The 19463-nt window shown below is 33.2% G+C and overlaps 2 protein-coding genes and 1 long non-coding RNA gene across 4 annotated transcripts; 1 reads left to right on the top strand and 2 right to left on the bottom strand.

Moving 5' to 3' along the window:
• The first annotated feature begins 461 nt into the window (after positions 1-461).
• On the top strand, positions 462-2277 carry LOC149510798 (uncharacterized). The gene is made up of 2 exons (XR_016335204.1): positions 462-1603; positions 2041-2277. It is a non-coding gene; the product is annotated as an uncharacterized LOC149510798 (long non-coding RNA).
• A 1928-nt stretch (positions 2278-4205) lies between these two features.
• Positions 4206-13012, bottom strand: LOC111281236 (protein STICHEL-like). The gene is made up of 6 exons (XM_022868918.2): positions 10545-13012; positions 10088-10307; positions 6947-7510; positions 5043-5823; positions 4789-4870; positions 4206-4684 (listed from the first exon to the last, which is right to left on the bottom strand). Exons 1-6 carry the CDS (start codon positions 12792-12794, stop codon positions 4604-4606), a joined length of 3978 nt encoding a protein of 1325 aa, XP_022724653.2. The 5' UTR covers positions 12795-13012; the 3' UTR covers positions 4206-4603.
• Positions 13013-13844: 832 nt separating this feature from the next.
• LOC111281237 (PHD finger protein ALFIN-LIKE 7-like) lies at positions 13845-19067 on the bottom strand. Of its 2 annotated transcripts, none has more exons than XM_022868921.2 (5): positions 18569-19067; positions 18456-18488; positions 16049-16277; positions 14466-14595; positions 13845-14366 (listed from the first exon to the last, which is right to left on the bottom strand). In XM_022868921.2, exons 1-5 carry the CDS (start codon positions 18663-18665, stop codon positions 14094-14096), a joined length of 762 nt encoding a protein of 253 aa, XP_022724656.2. In that variant the 5' UTR covers positions 18666-19067; the 3' UTR covers positions 13845-14093. The 2 variants fall into 2 exon arrangements, with proteins under 2 accessions (XP_022724656.2, XP_022724660.2); XM_022868925.2 differs by having other exon boundaries at positions 14469-14595; positions 18569-19065.
• Positions 19068-19463: the final 396 nt, after the last annotated feature.

Raw genomic sequence — 19463 nt, 5'->3', positions numbered from 1 at the left:
TTCTATCTATTAACATGGATGGTCTTGGACGATTAATAATGATTTTTTTTATGAGTTTGACTACTTTATTGATTCATTTATGAATATTAATTATTACTATTAGAATTATTATTTTTATTTATAGTGACAATTATATATCTCGTGATCAAAGATATTTAAGATTTTTTACTTGTTTGAGTTTATTTTATATTTCAATATTGGATTTAGTTACTAATTTGAATTTGATACAAATTTATAATTTTTGAAAATTGATTAAAATGTATTTTTATTTATTAATAAGGTTTTGATTTACTCGAATTACTGTGACAAATGTTTTTTTGCTAATTTTGGAATGAAAAACTAAAGATGATAAATTGATCCAAAATCATCGGGTTTTAATCTGACTCGATCATTTAAGGTTTGATTTAAAAAAAATATATATCAGAATGGATCGAATCAATTTTACTTTTTTAAATGTCGAATTCAGATCGAGATTAAAATTTATATAAATTCGGCTTGACCCTACTCAAGATATTTATCAAAATACACTTATATATATAATTTTTTTTAGGCAACTCTTTTTTTTTTGTTTTTGGGCCGCTTTATCTAACTCTCTGGATCTCTTTCTTTTCGGCCTTCTTGTCTAACTCTCCTGCATCTGGGATTCTGCTACTGATAAAGCTGGGAGACAGTGCTGCTTTTGATTTTAACTGTCTTGGCACCTCCAGCCTCTGTAGTATCTTTGTAGTATTTCTATCTAGTTGCCTGCTGTTGTCTGGTAGGGATAGAAGTAGAACTAATTGATCTGACTTGGGTTTGGGTGTACAAGTGGGAGAATATTTCACGGGAATTTCACTGACAACCAGTCGCTTCCATTCTTCAGCAATAGAAGCTGTGGTTTTGTCTTCTCCAGCTGTTTGAATCCCTGTTTGGGCGAGTGGAGTTTAGGTTTTTTATTTTGGTCGTTAATAAGAATTTTTCTTCAGTCATTCATGTCTTTCGCAATCGCCAATGTTCTTTCTTTAATCTCGCCTTTCTTTTGTCCCATCTAGATCGATTCATAACATCTCCGGATCATAAAGAGATGCTGCTATTTTATTATACGATTCACTGTAATCAGATATTTTGAACATGCTCCAGGACCAGACTGATTTTTGAATCTGCTTGACGTGGAATATGAGTCGGGTCGGGTTGAATTCGGATAAATAATATTCTCAACGGAGTGGGGTCGGGTTTTATCATTAAAACCTCCGAACGGAATCAGGTATGAAGTAAAAGTATTAAAGCTTCGGGTCAAAAACGAAGAAAGCAAAAATCCGGCCGTCCCGCCCCGACGCCAGGTCTATGAAAAACTGAAAAATTAAAAGATTTTGGGGAGAAATAAAGATTCTGTTGTCGTCCTTGCTAGGCGTGACATTTAGGGAAGTTTACGACAGTGACGCTACGTTGCCTTACTTTCCGCGTTAAATGTGCTCAAATTTAACGAGTTTTTTCCTCTCTTTTATATTCGTATGGTTCCGGATTGTGATAGAAAAGACGAGATCAACGAGGGATGGAAGACAAATCATTTCCAATGATCCGTGGAGCTCGCCCAAACAGCTATGCCAAGAATTCCAATCCCCAGGTACGTGCTTTGATTTTCTTGTTTTCAAGCTAATTTATGGTTTTTGAACAATATGTTCTCCTTATTCTATACATTCTTTATTGAGTAAGGAAGCCTAAAGTCTGAAGCAAATTATTTATCATTTCACAAACTTATCCTTATTAAGTATATCTTTTTGTTTTGAAAGTTATGGTTTCTTTGTCCTTAATTTTTATTAAAGTTTTATTTTTTAATTAGCTTAAAGCAAAAGTATGATTTGACAATTTAGACATTTATAATCACAATTTGTTTAATTAGTATATAATTAATATTTAAATTTTTATAATTTTTTTTGGTTGAGCTGGCAAGTAAGAAATTATAATATTAAATGAGTTACTTTTGCAACATAGCTTATGTGTTACTCCATGCATTTTCTTTTTGTTTTTCTATATTTAAAAAAAATTTCTTTTCAAATGTAGAAAGCAGCGACAGATCGTGCCAAAGCAGAATGATTGTGATGATTATTGGACTTGATAAAAAATGCTCAATGGGATGAATGTTGGAAGTGCATATCATTTATAATGATTGTGATAGATTAAATTATATAATAGATTTTTATATTTTAATTAAATCATTGAATTAATTTTTTTATTTTAATGTATTTAAATTAGATTCTTATATTTTAATAAATTGTTGAATTTAATCAAATTGTTAATGATTTAAATTTTTTTTTGTTAAAATTAATAATGTAATATTTTAATTTTTTTGAGGTGATATATTTTTATGTGCTTGTTAATTTTGTTGACATGTAAAGCTCACATGATTAAAGATGATGACGTGGTAAAATTTTGACACATTATCATTAATTTTTTTCATCACTTTTTTCAAATTATACGACACGTCCTTGTTCTTTGGTGAAATAATAGATTAATCTTTTTATTTTAATGTATGTTTAAATTTGATTCTTATACATCAATTAATTATCAAATTTAAAGTTTAACCTAAAATAATATATAAAAAAATAAATTATTAAGTTGATTGTGACTTTTTTTTTTTTCATATTTAGATAATTTTTTTGATATTTGAATTATTAATTAGATTTAATTTGACAAATTAAATTAATCTCAAATTAGATTATAAGCTCAATATAAACTTAATTATATATTTTCTCTACTTTTCTTTTATTTATTTACTTTAGAAGATGATACAAAACAGTGGTGTTGATGATTGAATTTTTAGATATTGATAGTTTTTTGGGTTTTAAGTATACATTTTTTCTATGATTGTTGAAATTTTCAATAATTGATTTTTAAAAGTTTCATTAAAATATGAGTTCGTTTTGTAAAAAAACACAAGAGGAAAACAGGATAAAAGAGAGGAGAAAATAGGAAAATTAAAAAATAATTTTTGTATTTATAACAAGATAAAACAACGTCATTTTAGAATAAGGGTTTTAGAATAAGGGTTTGATGCAACAATGTGTTGATCTATGGATAGACTCTGTTACAACTCGACCTATTTGCACTTTTGCATTGAATTTTTTTTTTTTTGTGTTTTATTTGAGTTTTATATTACTTATTTTATGTCAAATTTTAAATTCGATAATTAATTGACGTATATAGATTAAATTTAAATAAATATTAAGGTGAAATGATTAATTCTATTATTTAATTAAAGTACCAAGACGAGTCGTAAAAATTGAAAAAAGTTTATATGAAAAATACTAACATGGTTAAAAAATTTTTGTCACATCATCATTTTATCGCATAAACTTGATACATCAATAAAGTCATCGATCACATAAGCAAAAATGTCATGTTATAAAAGATAAAATGTTATGACATCAATTTTAATAGAAAAAATTTGAACCGTTGATTAAATTTGACAATTTACTAAAGCATAGGGATTCAATTTGAACACATCAAGATAGAGGTATTAATTTCATCATTTGACTAAAGTACAAAGGTCTATTATATAATTTGACCATTGTAATACAATGGCTTAACCAATTACAATTCAAAATTCTGTGGAAACTATCAAAATGTTATATGAAATCCACACTTATAATTGACAAATCCTTACATAATTGCTTATCATAATTAAATAATTATAATATTACAATAAAAAAAAATATAAGTGAAATGCTCCCATATTGAGCAATAATAAATATAAAGGTAAATAATTGATTAATATAGGATTCATTATCTTATATGGTTCTCATTATTTTTGATATGTATTAACTCATGAAATCTTTGCTAAGGGTGGATGAATATTTGAAAAAGTGTTACAAATTCCATTTATAGAGTTAATGACTTGGTGGTCAAGGACTAATATGATTAGAATTATAGAGTAGATACTAAGACAAGATTTATGTCTAATCAAGATATTAGATGATAAAAGGATTAAATTATATTAAAAAACAGTGCCCTTTTTTATCAAACCACTTAATAATAGTATCAGTCTTGATTTATAAATATAAATTTATTAATTAAAGAATAATTTGAGTACAAAAGAGTTTGATTCATCTGATCCTAATTGATTAAAAATTAAAAATTAAAAATTTATATTATTGACTATTGTAAAAATCGAATGAATCACATACATTGAAACCAGATACAAAATTAAAATAAAAAAATAAACTTAATTGCAAAAATAAATTTGAAATTTGGAAATCTTAATTGAAATATTCAATAATTTAATGTGAAAAAAAAAGTAGCTATCATTAACCGACCACAAAACAAAAACAAAAATAAAATCTGTTGGAACAAGTGCAAAGCGCATTTTACAGCATGTCTGAATTTCGTTCAACAGAGAAGACTGTTTGCCGAACTGAGAATTGTAGTAGAAAAAATTGTAGGTGATATGCTCTCACCAAAAATGCCAAATTCCACCAGAAACTTTACATTTACTTTTTTTTTTGTTCTCATTGAGCTCACGTGGTTTGACTAGAAACAAATGAAGAAAAAAATATATATTTAAAGAAACAAATGACATGGAGAAAACCAATATGTTGAGCTTTCTGAATTACCTTCTACATCCGTTTTAAATTTTCTTTGATTTCCCACACTCGCCAAACAATGAAAAACTTCCAGTTGTGCATGATCTAACAGGCGTTCCCTTGACCTGTTAAAAGAAAAGGTCATGTTGCATGCATTGTCTTTAAACATATTTCCAGTTACCTTTACATGTTGGGAGAGAGAGAGGAAGGGGTTCTAGCTACACCCTACCTTTGGCCTCCTGTGAGGCTTTGAGTTATTCCAACAGAAAAGCCCACTGCATCCTCCAGTTCCTGATCCTGATTCATATCCACTAAAGAAAAACCACAAATGAGCATGAAGCATTAACAGCCAACAGACAATCTGTTGTTAAAGTATAGAATACACAGCAAATGTCTTTGAACCAATAATTTGTATTTGAAGAGAAGAATTGCTAAACGGTGAACATAATAGGCAAAACCAGTTATGAGATCAGTCAAACTCACAGGTTTTCTTTGCTTAAACTGCTATTGTGCAGCAAGCTGGGAGACATAGGATAACGATCAGCCCTTCTGCCTATCTGGTCCTTCCGAATTGCTTGTCCCTCACTTGTTTTCAAAATTTTAAGCTCATGGTTGAGTTCATCCTGCCATTGCTGAGAGGAGAATCCTGATGAATTCATTGACCCCAAATTACTTTGATGATAGACCTCTTGAGGCAGAACCTGATTCTTTTCAGGCTTCAATCGACTCAATGATTCAGGAGTGCCTTTCTCTCCAGCTTGCAACCAGGCAGTTTCTAACATTTGCTCACGAATAATTGATTCAATTCTCTGCATTGGAATCTCTTGCCTACTCTCCTTTGAGCTGCCAATGTCAGCATTGTCTTCAGCTAGTAACTCAGGGGTTCTCGAAACAGATTGTGCAGGGCAATTAGAATAATCTTGTACTCCTCTCAGTTTACCTTCCAAATCACTTAAACTTCCCTTGGATGCTTTTAGTGACTCCTGATGTGAGTCTAAACTAGAAAAACCATCCAGTACATTTTTAGAAATGGCCTTTCTTTCCTTCTCAATTTCAACAGCAGTTTCGGCCTGCTGCAGACTTTCTGGCATCTCAGCTGGATTTGCATGGTTTATAGAAACCTCACCATCTGTCAAGAGAATTATTCGAACTTCTACATTACGTCTCATCACTATTTCAATAGAGTTTGTAATACTGCTCAAAAACCTTTCAGCCCTACACTTGATATCTCCATCCCCAAATGCAAGATAGGCAATTAAAACACCTGCTAGCAGAAAAACTAAAAGTAAGAAACAAAGAGAAAAATATAAATGCTCTACTTAAAACTAAGCTTCTCCATGAAATAGAAATATGCAGCATGTGCAGATCATTAACTAGTTTGTAAGCAGTATAGATGGAATCCAACATTAAAAGATGAAAAAGGACAGGTGGAAGTATACATGGAATAAGCAGACTATCTAAGTTGAAAATTTACATCCATTCTACCTTCAGATCTTGTTCCCGTTCCTAGGAAACTTCAAAGAATAGACACCAAAGGATGTTTTTCCAGAAGGAAACACAGGCACACGAGTGCGCGCACACACACACACACACACACACACACTCTAGAGAAAAGGTACAACTCATGTCAAAGTATATGAAGCTTTGTGCTTAGAAACATGGCAACATTGGCATAAAACAGTACATAGCAAATGCAACATCAAGTATGGATCACCAGTTAATCCCTCTGAGTTGGATTATAATGTCATTGTAGAGAACGCTTAAGAGAATTTATGGATGGTATATCAAATAGAAATTTTTACCCATAAAGCACAGCAACTTCAGTGGGGCAGCAATAATGCTTGGAATATTGGACCCAAGACACCATTTAATTCTATTATAAGTGTACAAAAAATTCATAAATAAAATTCTTAAACTTTTGAGGCATATCCAATGTTTGTTCACATTTAGGATATATTTTCTAATTTTGAAATGTAGATTTACAATGACATAACATAAGTCACAGCATCACTAAAATCTATTTACTCACATTTTAACATAAGATCACAAGTTCCATAAAAGTTATCAACAGCATAAAAATATACATGTGAGATCAGTCAGTCATGAATTTTCAACTTGAAGGTTTAAGAAGCAAGGTTGATCATCTGTCCGAATAACAAAAGTTAGCATAGAGTTAAGAAGCAGCTGAAGAATATCTCTCTCAGAAAAAATTGCCATTAACATATTATGCATCATAGACCTTTATGTTCTATCTCACAAATATATTTCTCACAAGCTGACTACAACAAGATTGGTAAGGCAAATTTGATGTGAATTTTATCAAGAAAAGTCATATCTCGTCCAACTTGCAAAATTATACAAAAATAGTTTAAAGTTAATGGGCTCACCTTCGTCTTCAGAAAGAGACAAAAGCTTCCCATTAGCATGTAGCAGCTGTCTCAACGTCTTTGAGTGGCACTTGTCAATACACTTTGCCCAGATGTCATCTAATTTTTCTGAATTTTGGCAGGCAAGTATCATATTTCCACCCAAATTATTGTCACATGCAGCAGGTAAGGCACCACTATTCATAATTCGACCATATGAAGGTTTTGAATTGGAACCATAACCATCAATCCTTGGCACTAATTCTACCTGATGATTGGAATTCCCATTCACAGATTTGTGTAAGGATGCAGGAGAAGTTGATTTCCAAGGCACATACAGAGTCCCTGACTTTTCCTTGTAAGCTATAGCTTCCCTTGAAGTACTTGATGGGTCATCCTTCGTTGTCTTTGAGCTCTGCCTCCAGCCCCTGCCTGACTGAGTGAGATCTGAAGAAGGCAATGAACCAAGCTGCAGCAGAGTAGCTGTAAACCATGTCGAGCGGTCACTTGAAACCCTTAGTTGTTTCTCAGCTTCTGAAAGAAGCTTTAAAGCATCCTTTAATCTCTCCAGTTCTGCTCCAGTCACTGCAGTGGACACCAAAGACCCATAAGGATATAATTCAAAATAATCATTATAACATAAGGAAAAAAATAAATATGTAAAAGGCACAGCAAAATATTAGGCACCTAGAAGAAAATGCAATAGGAAGTATTATCTGCTTTTTTTTTTTTGGTACAAGAGTATCATCTCTCTTCCATCTTCACAACCATTGAATATTTATCCAGGAAGTAAATACAGCTATGGAAAAAAGAAATCAATGCAAGAAACTAATATTTGGTGCATATCCATTCTAAAGAGCAGCAAATACACATTCAACATATTTCCATAAAGCACAGACATCTATATGGGTCATATTGCACCAGCATATTCCATCCCTATTTGGGACCGTACTCCATTTTATAGATCAATGGCAGATAATTTTTTAAAAAATTCATTGCTTGGTTTAAAGCATTAGTTAACTAATAATAACTAACATAGCTAGAAGTGATAGAAAAAAAATTAAAACAACACATTATTATAAGTTAACAGGTGATTTAGTTAATGGACAAAAGGCTCAACTTGAAGCAACCAAATTCAAATGTTACAATTAGACTGGATTGAGAACAGAATTGATTTTGATTGGCATGAAAGAATTAAAGAGTTGGCGATTTCTTTGTTTGGATGTGAACAGAGAAATGAAGAGAAACTAAATTACATAGGGTCATCTAAGTTTCTGTGGAAGTAAAACATTTGAAAAGAAATGGAATCACTCTAAAGCAATAGAAACTAAATCACATGAGGTCTAGTTCCAAGTTTTGGAAGTAAGATTTTGGTCTAAAGCTAAAAAAGATATCTTGTCTGGGAAAGGCACAGAAACCTTACCCTATCTTGTAACATGTGGGACTCTCACATCAAGCTTCCACAAAGGCCATGCCTTATCTCTCTATGCAAGGATTTGAATTCCATACCTCAAGGTGGAACACTAGGCTTTGATAACAATAGAGCTGAAAGAGAAATCCTATATAGTAAAGGCAAAGAACACCTTATCTTTTATTCTCACCTCTCACCCTATCCCCTAGCATATGGGGGCTCTTCTATCATGCTTACACAAAGAGCACACCTTATCTTTTAGTGCAGGAATTTGAACTTGATATCTTGGTAGTTTCTAATGCTACTTGAGTGGAAAGGGGTGTCTTGGTTAAAATACAAAGTACAAAAAATTTTGAACAAAGCTTTGGCAGGCCTTGTACATTCTCTTCTGTTCTTACCATCATCTTTCAAACAGTGTCTACTTTGGTCCTTTCCTTTCAATTTCTTCCCCTCCCAACACTTGTACTACAAAAGAATGGATGCTGCTTACATACAAAACCAGGAAATGATGGAGCATATCATGCAATGATATATTCCCTAAACTAACTAGGCTAGGTATGGAACTAGATAGAGATTCACCTCTTTTGCCATTTAGTAGCCTATCAAATAACTTGAGCAAAAAAATCTACCCCAACCAAATTGAGAAATACATACCAATGAATGAAGTGGTATGTACATTCTTATAGCTGCATGCAAGCATGGGTCACTCATGTTTCGAAGGACAGATTTTAATTGTTATGAAGTGGTTTAAAAAGTGACGAGTCTGAATATGTCAAGCATATCTTTTTCAGAATTCATAAATGCATACGTTAATTTCTATATTCTATTCAAACAAATAAATTTTGCGAATGTCAATTATCTTTCCAAGTTGAAAAAATCAACTTAGAGCTTCTATAAAAAATTTTAATGTGAACCAAGGAGTACTATACCCAAACATCAAATCTTATATGAGGGTTTGCTTCAAACCCAAAACAACAAACTGTCAGAAAGAAGGCTTTTTCTTTATTACAGATTAGTTTCAGCAAATAACATTAAAATTACTTTAAGTTAAACTAGAGGAGTCTTAGCTTCTTATAAACATATGTCATATCTGAAAGTTTAATCTTTTTAGTTGGATTGAAAATTCATTGAGATGCTTTGTCTTAATGTAAAGGCAGTATCAACCATCCTTGACTTGGGGAAAAAATGATGCTTGTCATGGGCAGATTCATATTTGGAACTTACAGTTTAAAGTGATAAAAAGGTAATTAGGTTTTAGCAAAGTTCTTAAATTCACAACTCCAACAAACTAAGATTATTATAAGGCAAAACCATACTTCTAAATATTTATTGATGGTGAGATTATTAAAAGGCCTTTGGATACCATAAAGAAGTAAAATCCTATCTGGTTCAATTATTTAGGTTTATTTTGTTCTGAACAACTTCACTTCTTTTTTTATTTAAATGATTTTTTTTGTTGTAAGTGTTGAGCTGACCAACTTCACTTCAACATGTTATGTTTCTGCCAATTTTTACTCAAAACCACAACTAGACTTATTTTCAACTTGTGACATGACTTTTTCTTGTTTCCTTTTTTTTTTTTTTTTCCTTTTTTATTATTGTAATCTCCACAAAGATTTTCCTGTTCATCATATGCTGACTTAAGTGCATGAAACTAATTATATTAGAATTAGAATATGGATATGCTATTTTTATATCAAAGCTTTCTCTGCTATGGACAAACAAGAACAAAGTAATAGGATGATACTCACAAGCTCGTCCACCAAAAAATGAGTGGTTGTACTTAGAATCAACAATATTGTATGTTCCAGTAATGATATCCATAATAAGGCTGGCCAGTTGGGACATCAAAACCATTGGATCAACCCCAGAGTCCATCAACTCTCTTGCTCTTTTCACTGTTTCCGCTGTGTCAGATGACATTGCTAATTCCAAAAGTTCCAGTAATTTCTCATCTGAAACAACCCCTACCTGCAGAATGAAAGCAAGTGATACAAATAAATTCAAACTGTTCATATGTAGTAACATTACTATATTGCAAATTTTGAAAAATAAAGTAGTCCTCCTCCTTATTGCTGGGACATGCTGAACTTACTATATTCCAATATTTTATTCTATTAACCATAATTTTATAATATTCATGAAGTGACCAATTAAAACCTGAAAATGAAGTAGACATGCTAAGGAAGCATTTTCAAATATACTCACAAGTTCATTTACAAGAGAAGTAGTGATTCTCTTGCCCAACAAACTTAGCTGGTCTAGCATTGTTTCTGCATCTCTAAGCGAGCCATCTGCATTCAATGCGATTAAATCCAGTGCATCTGATTCGACCTCAAGATTCTCAACAGTAGAGATCTTCCTCAACCTGGCCATGATATCACCATCTTTTATTTTGTTGAAGAGATACTTCTGACATCGTGATTGCACAGTACGTGGCACATTGTCAAGATCAGTTGTTATGAATATGAATACAACACGTGGTGGAGGATCTTCGAGGAATTTTAGCAATGCCAGCCATATCTTAGAGGGCAACAGATGACAATCATCAATAACAAAAACTTTGTATCGTGATGAGCTTGATGGGAGTCCTGTTGACAGGCTTCGCAAAAGGTACCTAACTGTATCAATTCCTTTTTTATTGGTGCTATCAACAACCCAAATCTCCCTGCTTTTCTGAGAAAGGAACTCATTGCATTCTGTACAGTACCCACAAGGTTTAGCATCTTCAGTACTCAGACAATTCAAAGCGGCAGCAAAAATTCTGGCTGTTGATGTTTTTCCAGTCCCGCGGGGACCTTGGAAAAGATAGAAAGGGGCAATCCTTCCCCTTGAAATAGCATTCATAAGGGATTGTACCACAATATTCTGCCCAATCAATTCATCAAAGAACATTGGTTTGTATTTATGGCTTAAGCTCTTAATATTTTCTGGTGTACCCTCCTCCTCTCCTTCTCCAGTAAGAGCTACAATCTCCAACCCATCTTGACTCCTACAGCTTGACGACCACCTCCTTCCATCCAATCTACTCAGGGCCTCCAAATCAAGCTCTCCGAAGTTTGTAGAGAGCTCATCATCACTAAACCTGGTTCCAATGGATGACCGTCCTCTTCCATCACCACTATTGCTAAGCAATGGGAGAAGACCTTGAGCACTTCTTAAAGCAATTCTCCGCTTATTGGAAAGCGATGATGATTGTCTATATCTATGGTACACTGACTGACTTCCGCAGAGAATGCTACTTCCTTTCCTCCTTAAAGTATCAGAGAGGGAAGGAGAGTAACAACTTCCACAAACCCCTCTATGTTTTGGGGTCCTCCTAGTCCAATAGCAAGGAATCCCACATCCTTGCCGACCTGGCAAATCCAAAGGGTCATCCACCTCGTCATCCCCATCATTCAATGAAGTTGTGGTTGCATCCCATGAACCAACAGTGCTTGGGTTATGGTTAAAATACTTATTATAAGAACTAGTTGACAAAGCTGGGGTGCTATAAGAATAAGAAGAGTCTTCCTTTCTACCAGTTTTCAACAATCTAGAGGATGAATGTGACCAATTCTTGTGCTTGAGTTTGAGAAGCAGTGGGGATGCCCCTTTAATCTTGCGAAAATCCTCTGAATTACTATAATCTTCAGTATCATCAGATTGTTCAACAGAATCATCCCTTCCTAAACCTAAGGCCAATGCAGGATGAGCTTTGAGCAATTTTCTTGAATTCACAGAATTTCTATTAACACCACTCTTTTTTTGTTCATATCTAGAAAAAGCATCGAAATGGGCACTATTTTTCTTACTCTTTTTGTTGGGCCCCAACGTTCTTTTGGCGGATGGTGTGACCGATGAGACGAGATTTGTATCTCTACACCTGAACATCATTGAAGCAGAACGACTCTCACCCCAATAGGTATCACTCTTTGAATCCCCACAGTTCCTTGCATCACTCAAACTATTACCATCAACACTGCCTTGAACCCAAGAAGAGGACTGATCCCCATCATCCTCACCATCATCATAACCATCATCATCATCATCATCCTCATCATCATCCACATTTATTGATGATGATTTCATACTCTTCCAATTATAAAGGAAGTTCCTCTTCTCTTTCTCATTGCCATTGTCATTGCCATTACCACTATTATTAGCATTATTAATATAACCACGACCATTGCTTTCAACTCTAAAAGATAGCTGAGATGAATCCAAATAAGCATTCCCATTTGGCCTATGTAAACTTTCACTATCAAAATGATTCTTTGAAGCAGTACAAGTAGAAGCCGAACCTGCTGCCGCTGCTGCTGCTGCTGCTGCTTCTGCTACAGATCTAGAGGAACTGAGGGGTGATTTCCAAGAAGAAGTGGTCCCAGGATCCCGCAAAACGCGGGCAGCTTTCCGGATTTGAGTGAGCTCCTTCTTCAAGTGCAGCCTGCTTGGATCAGATATTCTCACATCGGACATTTTTGTTTTGGATCAAATCAACCAAAGAAGAATCACCCCACAACAACAAAATTTTTAAAGGCTATCATTTCCATTTCCAATTTCATTCATTGCATCTACAAAAACCGGTACTTGTTACTTTTTAGTAGTAAGGCAAAGGAAAGGGAAGAAAAGTAGGCAAGGCAGATCTGACACGTTTTTCTTCAGACGGTGTCTTAATTTCGTGGGCTCTGTCTCTCAATGTCAACTTGCTTTAGCCTGAAATAATAAACTAAAATTTAAAATTTATCATTTTATTTAAGTAATTTCGTTTGCTTTTATTATATCAAAATTAATCGCTACATTTTAATTTTATTTAAATAAATTTTTAATTTAATATAAATCAATCGATAAAATTTAAATAAAGCTTTATTTAAACATAAAAAAATATAAAAATTTATTTTTAAAAAATAAAATAATGTATAGATTTTTTATATTTTAACTTTTTTTTTTCTCTTTTACAATTTGTAAGCACTGCTAGGTCTCTTTTTTTTTTTTTTTCATTCAATTTTTAGTCAAACTCAACATCTTTTAAGAGCAAATTAGAAACTCCCTCCAACTGCGGAGACTACGGGGTCCCCCTTTTTTTGTTCTGTCTATTTGTCCCCTCCATTTTCTTTGTAAACAGACTCCATTTTATTGCTCTGGTGACATTATTTGTGAATAATTGAAAAAAATATAATGTTAATGAACAAAATAATGTCCGAAAGAAAAAAAAAAGGGAAATAGAAAACAAATTCTCCCGGAAAGCTTTTTACAGGAAACTGAGTAGTATCCCTATGACCAAAAACACTGAGTACCATTCAACAAATGATTTTGCCACTACATTCATCTTTAATAATAAAACACAAGATATCATCAATAAATGCGAAAATAAAAAGAGTAGGAGAAATTGAGCATACAACTAAGTGATCAAGTGATGTGTTGATAAAATGTTAAATTCTTAGCTTCAGTAATCAAAATTTAAATATAACAATCCTAAGTATATTAAAAAAACACAAGAAATCAAGTATAAAGATGAAACTAGAAAACTGCACCAACATATATATATATATATATATATTAATTAGTTAATATTTCAAGTTGCCAGTATCAGTTTAAAACACAATTCTCAATAAAAATTTAAACAGAGCAGGAACCAAGAGTAGCAAAACTTAAAATCCCATCTGCAGTCATCCAAATTCATCAACTAACAGGGGCAACTTTGTTTTACTTCCAAACTGTAAGGAAAAAGCTATAAACCTTGTCTGCTTCGTTTAAGTCAAACTTCTGAACCTACTTTCAAACTCTAGCCCTCTTGTTACTGCAACTTGGGCACTTATATTGCTTGATATGCTCGGCCTTTGCAGGTGTAATCTTCACGCATTTGCCATGGAACCATCTCTCGCAAATATCACAGCAAATCCAGAATTCATCAGTGCCATAGCTATCCCCACATGCCCCACAAGTGGCACCCTGTTCATCATCTTCCCCATCTTCTTCCCCACTCACATCCTCGTCCTTGGGTGGTGGAGATGTCTTTACCATCTTACTCTGGGGTTCAGATTGACGAAACTGCAAACAGCAAGTATATGAATGTGACACTAAATAAGGGAAGCGCATATAAATGGAATAAAACACAGAAGACTCAAGTTTAATTTTGTAACTTCATACCACCTTAGCACTTGATTTGCTTTTGCCACTGCTGTTGTGATTAGCAGATTGGTCCTTTGGTTGCTTGACATTTCCTGTCACAACTTCAAATATGGTTGGAAGATCATTTATCATCTGAAAAAGCCTTTTCCTGAAGAAAGAAAAAAAACCCATTTAGAAAAATATTAGCAATATCAAATTGACTAATTCACTGGATAAGTTAATGCTAGGGCCATTTGGTTAGGATATTGTGAAAGTATCATTCAAGTAAAAGATAGGAAACCACCCCCCCCCCAAAAAAAAAAAAAAAAAAAAACACACACACACACGCATAGACAAGACTCACAACTTTAGTCCCATATGAGAGGGGAGCATGCACGTGTTTATGGAGGCAGGTAGGTATATATACATGCATGTTACCAACGCCTTAGATTAGGGATCCAATGAAAGAAAGTTGAGACAACATGATCCTTTGGTTCAATTAAAGAAGAGAAGCAACAATTATAGAGTTCAAATTAAGAGATGGCAGGTGAAGTGGTATTGTTCTACATATTCCCAGCAACCGGGGCCTTTCCCTTTTCTCACACAGCTGCCTCTTCCTTATGCTTACCCGCTGTCTTATTCTTTGATCAGATATGCTTCATCACTGTTACCACTACACCATCACCACTGAAAGAATCGAACTAAGGAATCATTTTTCTTCTTTCCCAAAAATAGAAACTTCAAATCTTTGTGACAAATCCAACATGTGTCAAACAAGTTCTGTCCTATTAATCATTAAACAATGTGTATTCACGTGCCTATGAGCATTCATTGAGTTATGGCTGCAGGACATCACACCTTTAAATAAAAAAGAAAAAAAAAACCTATAGTAACAAATAGAAATCTTGTTCCTGTCAGCGTAAAACATGTAACCATCAGGTTGGTAGCTTAGCTATGTTTGAGCACACATATGCATGCGACACTTCTTTTTAACAGGAAAAGCAATAGTTAAATCACTGGGTCTGAGTGTGTAAGCATTTAGAAGTACACTCTAGTCAATATTTCATTTCAATAGCATGCAAGACTTTAGTTAGTAATGTATAATAATAGTCAAGTAAAATGGAAGGAACATCTCATTTAGCATTTCGGCCTCCAGTAGTCCTTCTCAAGGGCAAAATTGCTCTCAAACTTAGCAAGATAATATTTATACAAAATAAACAAGACAGTCACTTCCTCAGGTGTTTGAATTATGGCATGCTACCATAAAGTAATGAAAGTACCTGAATATCTCCCAATTCATCTATTACCAAATTTAAAACAATTAAGTATGCAAAATTAAAGATACTGATGAAGATTAAACAGACTTTACACAACTTTATACATCTACTATAGCTTCATCCTTCATACACTTTGTGCTTTGAACAATTGACCAGGTAGATTGGTAGAAAATATTTGAAATACTCATTTGAAGAGAACTAGGGTATTGGATTTCTATATTAGTAGACATTCAGAGAATAATGTGGTTAACACTAAATTTAAAATTGAACCACGATACTGCAGAACCTGAGCTATGTAAACTGAGACTCAATGTTTTATAGTTGACAAAGAAAAAGCAAACATACCTCTCATTCTTGCCAAACCCAAATCGCGCACCAAAATAGAAAGCAACAGCAAGCAACCATGAATCACTGTGAACTGCAACCAATGATAGCCAGTCCTTCTCCTGCATCCCATCCCTAGCAAAGTTTATGCCCAGTGCAGGCTCTGGAAGCTCAGGAGGCACCTCCTCAACAGGTAAGTTAACTTCCCATGTCTCATTTGGAAGTCCATATAGGCATAAGTTCTCCTTCTCTGCAAATAAATTTAATACATTCAGGAAAGAAACGTAAATCCAGAATTTTCAAAGATATAAGTTTGCTGGAATGAATCACATCAAGCATACAGCACAAACCACAACAACCATACAGCACACTAATTACTTTTAAGTCATTAAGAATGCATCAGGATAGAAACATTCAATGATAGACTCAAATTTTTCTAGTAAGCAGGTAGGAAAATAAATACTATTAATCAAATAGCCATGAGCACCACATTTCAGTTGTGATTAGTCAAGTAAAATCAGAACCCAAACTGCTCCTCAGAAATAAAACTTAAGAATGAAGAATTACATCCAACATATAACGTGTATTATTGTTGTCAAGGAAAGCATGAAAATGTAGCATATTGAATCCAAAGAAAACAAAACATTCCTTTTTCACTCTAAGATCAAGTTAAGTTATATATATTACACAAACTACATTACATGACTAATACAGAAACTCAGGCAAACCTCAAGCCATCATGGAAGAGACCATAACAAAAAGATAACTATATTTCTATATGTTCTTTTCAGTCACCTTTTTAGTTCCAACTGTATGATGCCACACTCAAGTTAGACCAATAAGGGGTTCCTTTGGCATTTTCAAGGGCACAAGGTGGACTTGAGGCGCTAGAACCCTTATAGGCATAAGGCACAAAAAAAAAAAAAAAAGCGCTTGCCTGAGTGAAGTAAGGGCTATATGTATATGTTTGTGTATATATATATATATATATATATATAAATAAAATATGCTTAAGATGTATAATTCTGTTAATAAACTCTAAAGAGTGGCTAATTTTTAGCCTACAAAACATGCAAAATTTCCTTGTTCTTTTTTCTCCAGTATGCATGATTTCCTTATGGTCCCAAGTTTGTTGTTGAATACTCAAACATTGAGAAGCAGAGAGTTTGATTGTCCCTTTTTTTACTATTAAAGATAAAGTTAATGAAAAAAATTAAATAAAAAAGGAAATACAAGAGAACTTCAATCAAGCAAGCTTTTTTTGAGCCTACTGCCTTACAAAAAAGGCGCCTAGGCACAGCAGGCATGCACCTGATCAAATATGCCTCACCTAAAAGGTTTGAGGCGCTTTTGTTGTCTAGCGCTACACCTTAGTGCCTAGGCACATGCCTTAACAACATTGATTTCCTTATAATTGTTAATGGACCTACAACTATAAGTTTTAGGCAAGAAATACACATTAACAAAATGGTAGTGTGACATGTAATACAACAGCAGAAGTAGTCATAATTTAACCCGAATATAAATATCAATGTTCACAAAAAATAGAACCAAAATTGAAAATCATAAGAAAACAAAGGCCCACTTACAAAGAAACAAAAAATAATTGCAACAATTCAGCCAGTTCAGGCAGTAACATGGTTAACTAAAAACCAGGTTAGGCAACCAGGTGGAACATGCTATTCTCCAGCTTTCATATCCAGGCTTCAAATTTTCAAGAAGCTGAGAATGTACACTTCACAGAAAGGTTAACTAGAAAAACAGTCCACTCTATATTTAAAAAAAAGACAGTCCACTTGCAAGAAAAGTAATGCATTCATATAACTTTGCGAATTCTCTCCACCTTGCAGATGAAGCAAGTATACTGTAGCAAATAAGCAAGATTTGATAACATCAGAAAAAATCAAGGGGCCAATATGATAAATGATCTGAGAGGACTTAAAACGGGAAAGGTGCCAAAAGAATAAATGGCTTGCCATGATTGAAGTAAAATGAATTAGGAGTCTACATAAAACATGTGGACAGAAACAACCATAACCTATTTATGATAAGGCCAAAAAGGAAAGCAAAGTCTCACTGAACAAGTAAACAAACGAGTATTACCAAAGATCAAACTAAACATTGTAAATTCAAGCACCAAACGTTAGAGAATTTATCAGATCAGGCAGCCATCATGCAAGAAAACAAAGTTAACTGCTTTCACTACAATACATTTGACAGTGTTATTATCATTAGCTTCACTGAAGAATCTGCTGAGAACACATTCAGAAAATCAGATAGAAAATGAATTTTGACTAAAAAACGTAAAATTCATATCCCACAGAGATAGATAAGTAGTCGGTAATGAAAGAAGCAAACACAGACACAGAGTCAACGCAGCACCACTAACTATTAGAATGAAATCTAGAAAAGAGCAAAAATAACCCACCAGGATCACACTGTTGGTAAAACTTGTCAACATCTGCCATAAAAACCCAAACCCATTAATTGAATTTGTCTGTAATTTTGAAAAAAAAAATGATGAAAGAAATACGAACGAACCAGTGGTGAGAGCCTTAATCAAGCCAGAGCGTCTGCCCTTGAAGTCGTTGAAGACCTCTTCTACCGTTCTCGGTATCGGTTGTGGTATCCCTTCCATTAGCTTCTCTCAATTTCTGTTTAAAATTTTCCCTCACTAACCTAAATCCTAAATCTCTCTCAATATATGTATATGGAAATAAATGTATAAATAAAGCTACATGAATAGTAGTACGTGGACAAAATACAAATACATAATAGAATTTGAGAGCAGCAAATCAGAATTAAAGAAATAGTATCTGAATTAGGGTTTTCGTTGTAGGGTTTGTTGGGGAGCGGATTTGGGGATTTACTTCAATTTATAGTAATATATACTTTGTGAAAGAAATAAGGAGACGGATAACGGAAACTAAAAGCCAATTGACCAAAAGATCGAGGGGTTTTAAGTGGTGACCTTGTTTGGCTTGTCGGCTTTCTCTATTTTTATCCGAGTTCCGATATTCTTTTCTCTTTTTGTTTTTTCTTTTTTTCCTCGCTATTATATAAAGAATATAAATACTATTAAAATTTAGATGTTGGCGACGGCGCCAATAGGTTAAGTTGGATTTGAGAAAAAATAGTTTTTTTTTACTGAATTTTAGATTTAATAATTTATATATTTATATGTAAAATATTAATAATTTATATATTTTTATTATATTTTATACAAAAATTATATATTATAATTCATATTAATATAAAATATATATTTTTTATTTTTATTATCAATATATGATTTTTTTAAAAATTTAAATTATATTTTTTTCATATTTTTTATATAATTTTTGTATTAAATATCATATCATATTTTAAATTATCAACTTAATTTTAATTCTGTTCATTCACATTTTGAGTTTGATCTTTCAAGTTATTATTATAC

The sequence above is a fragment of the Durio zibethinus genome, chromosome 28, assembly GCF_047325235.1.
Source record: "Durio zibethinus cultivar Kanyao isolate XHJ-2024 chromosome 28, ASM4732523v1, whole genome shotgun sequence".
In the NCBI taxonomy this organism is placed as follows: Eukaryota; Viridiplantae; Streptophyta; class Magnoliopsida; order Malvales; family Malvaceae; genus Durio; species Durio zibethinus.
This window is presented reverse-complemented; position numbering and strand designations above follow the sequence as displayed.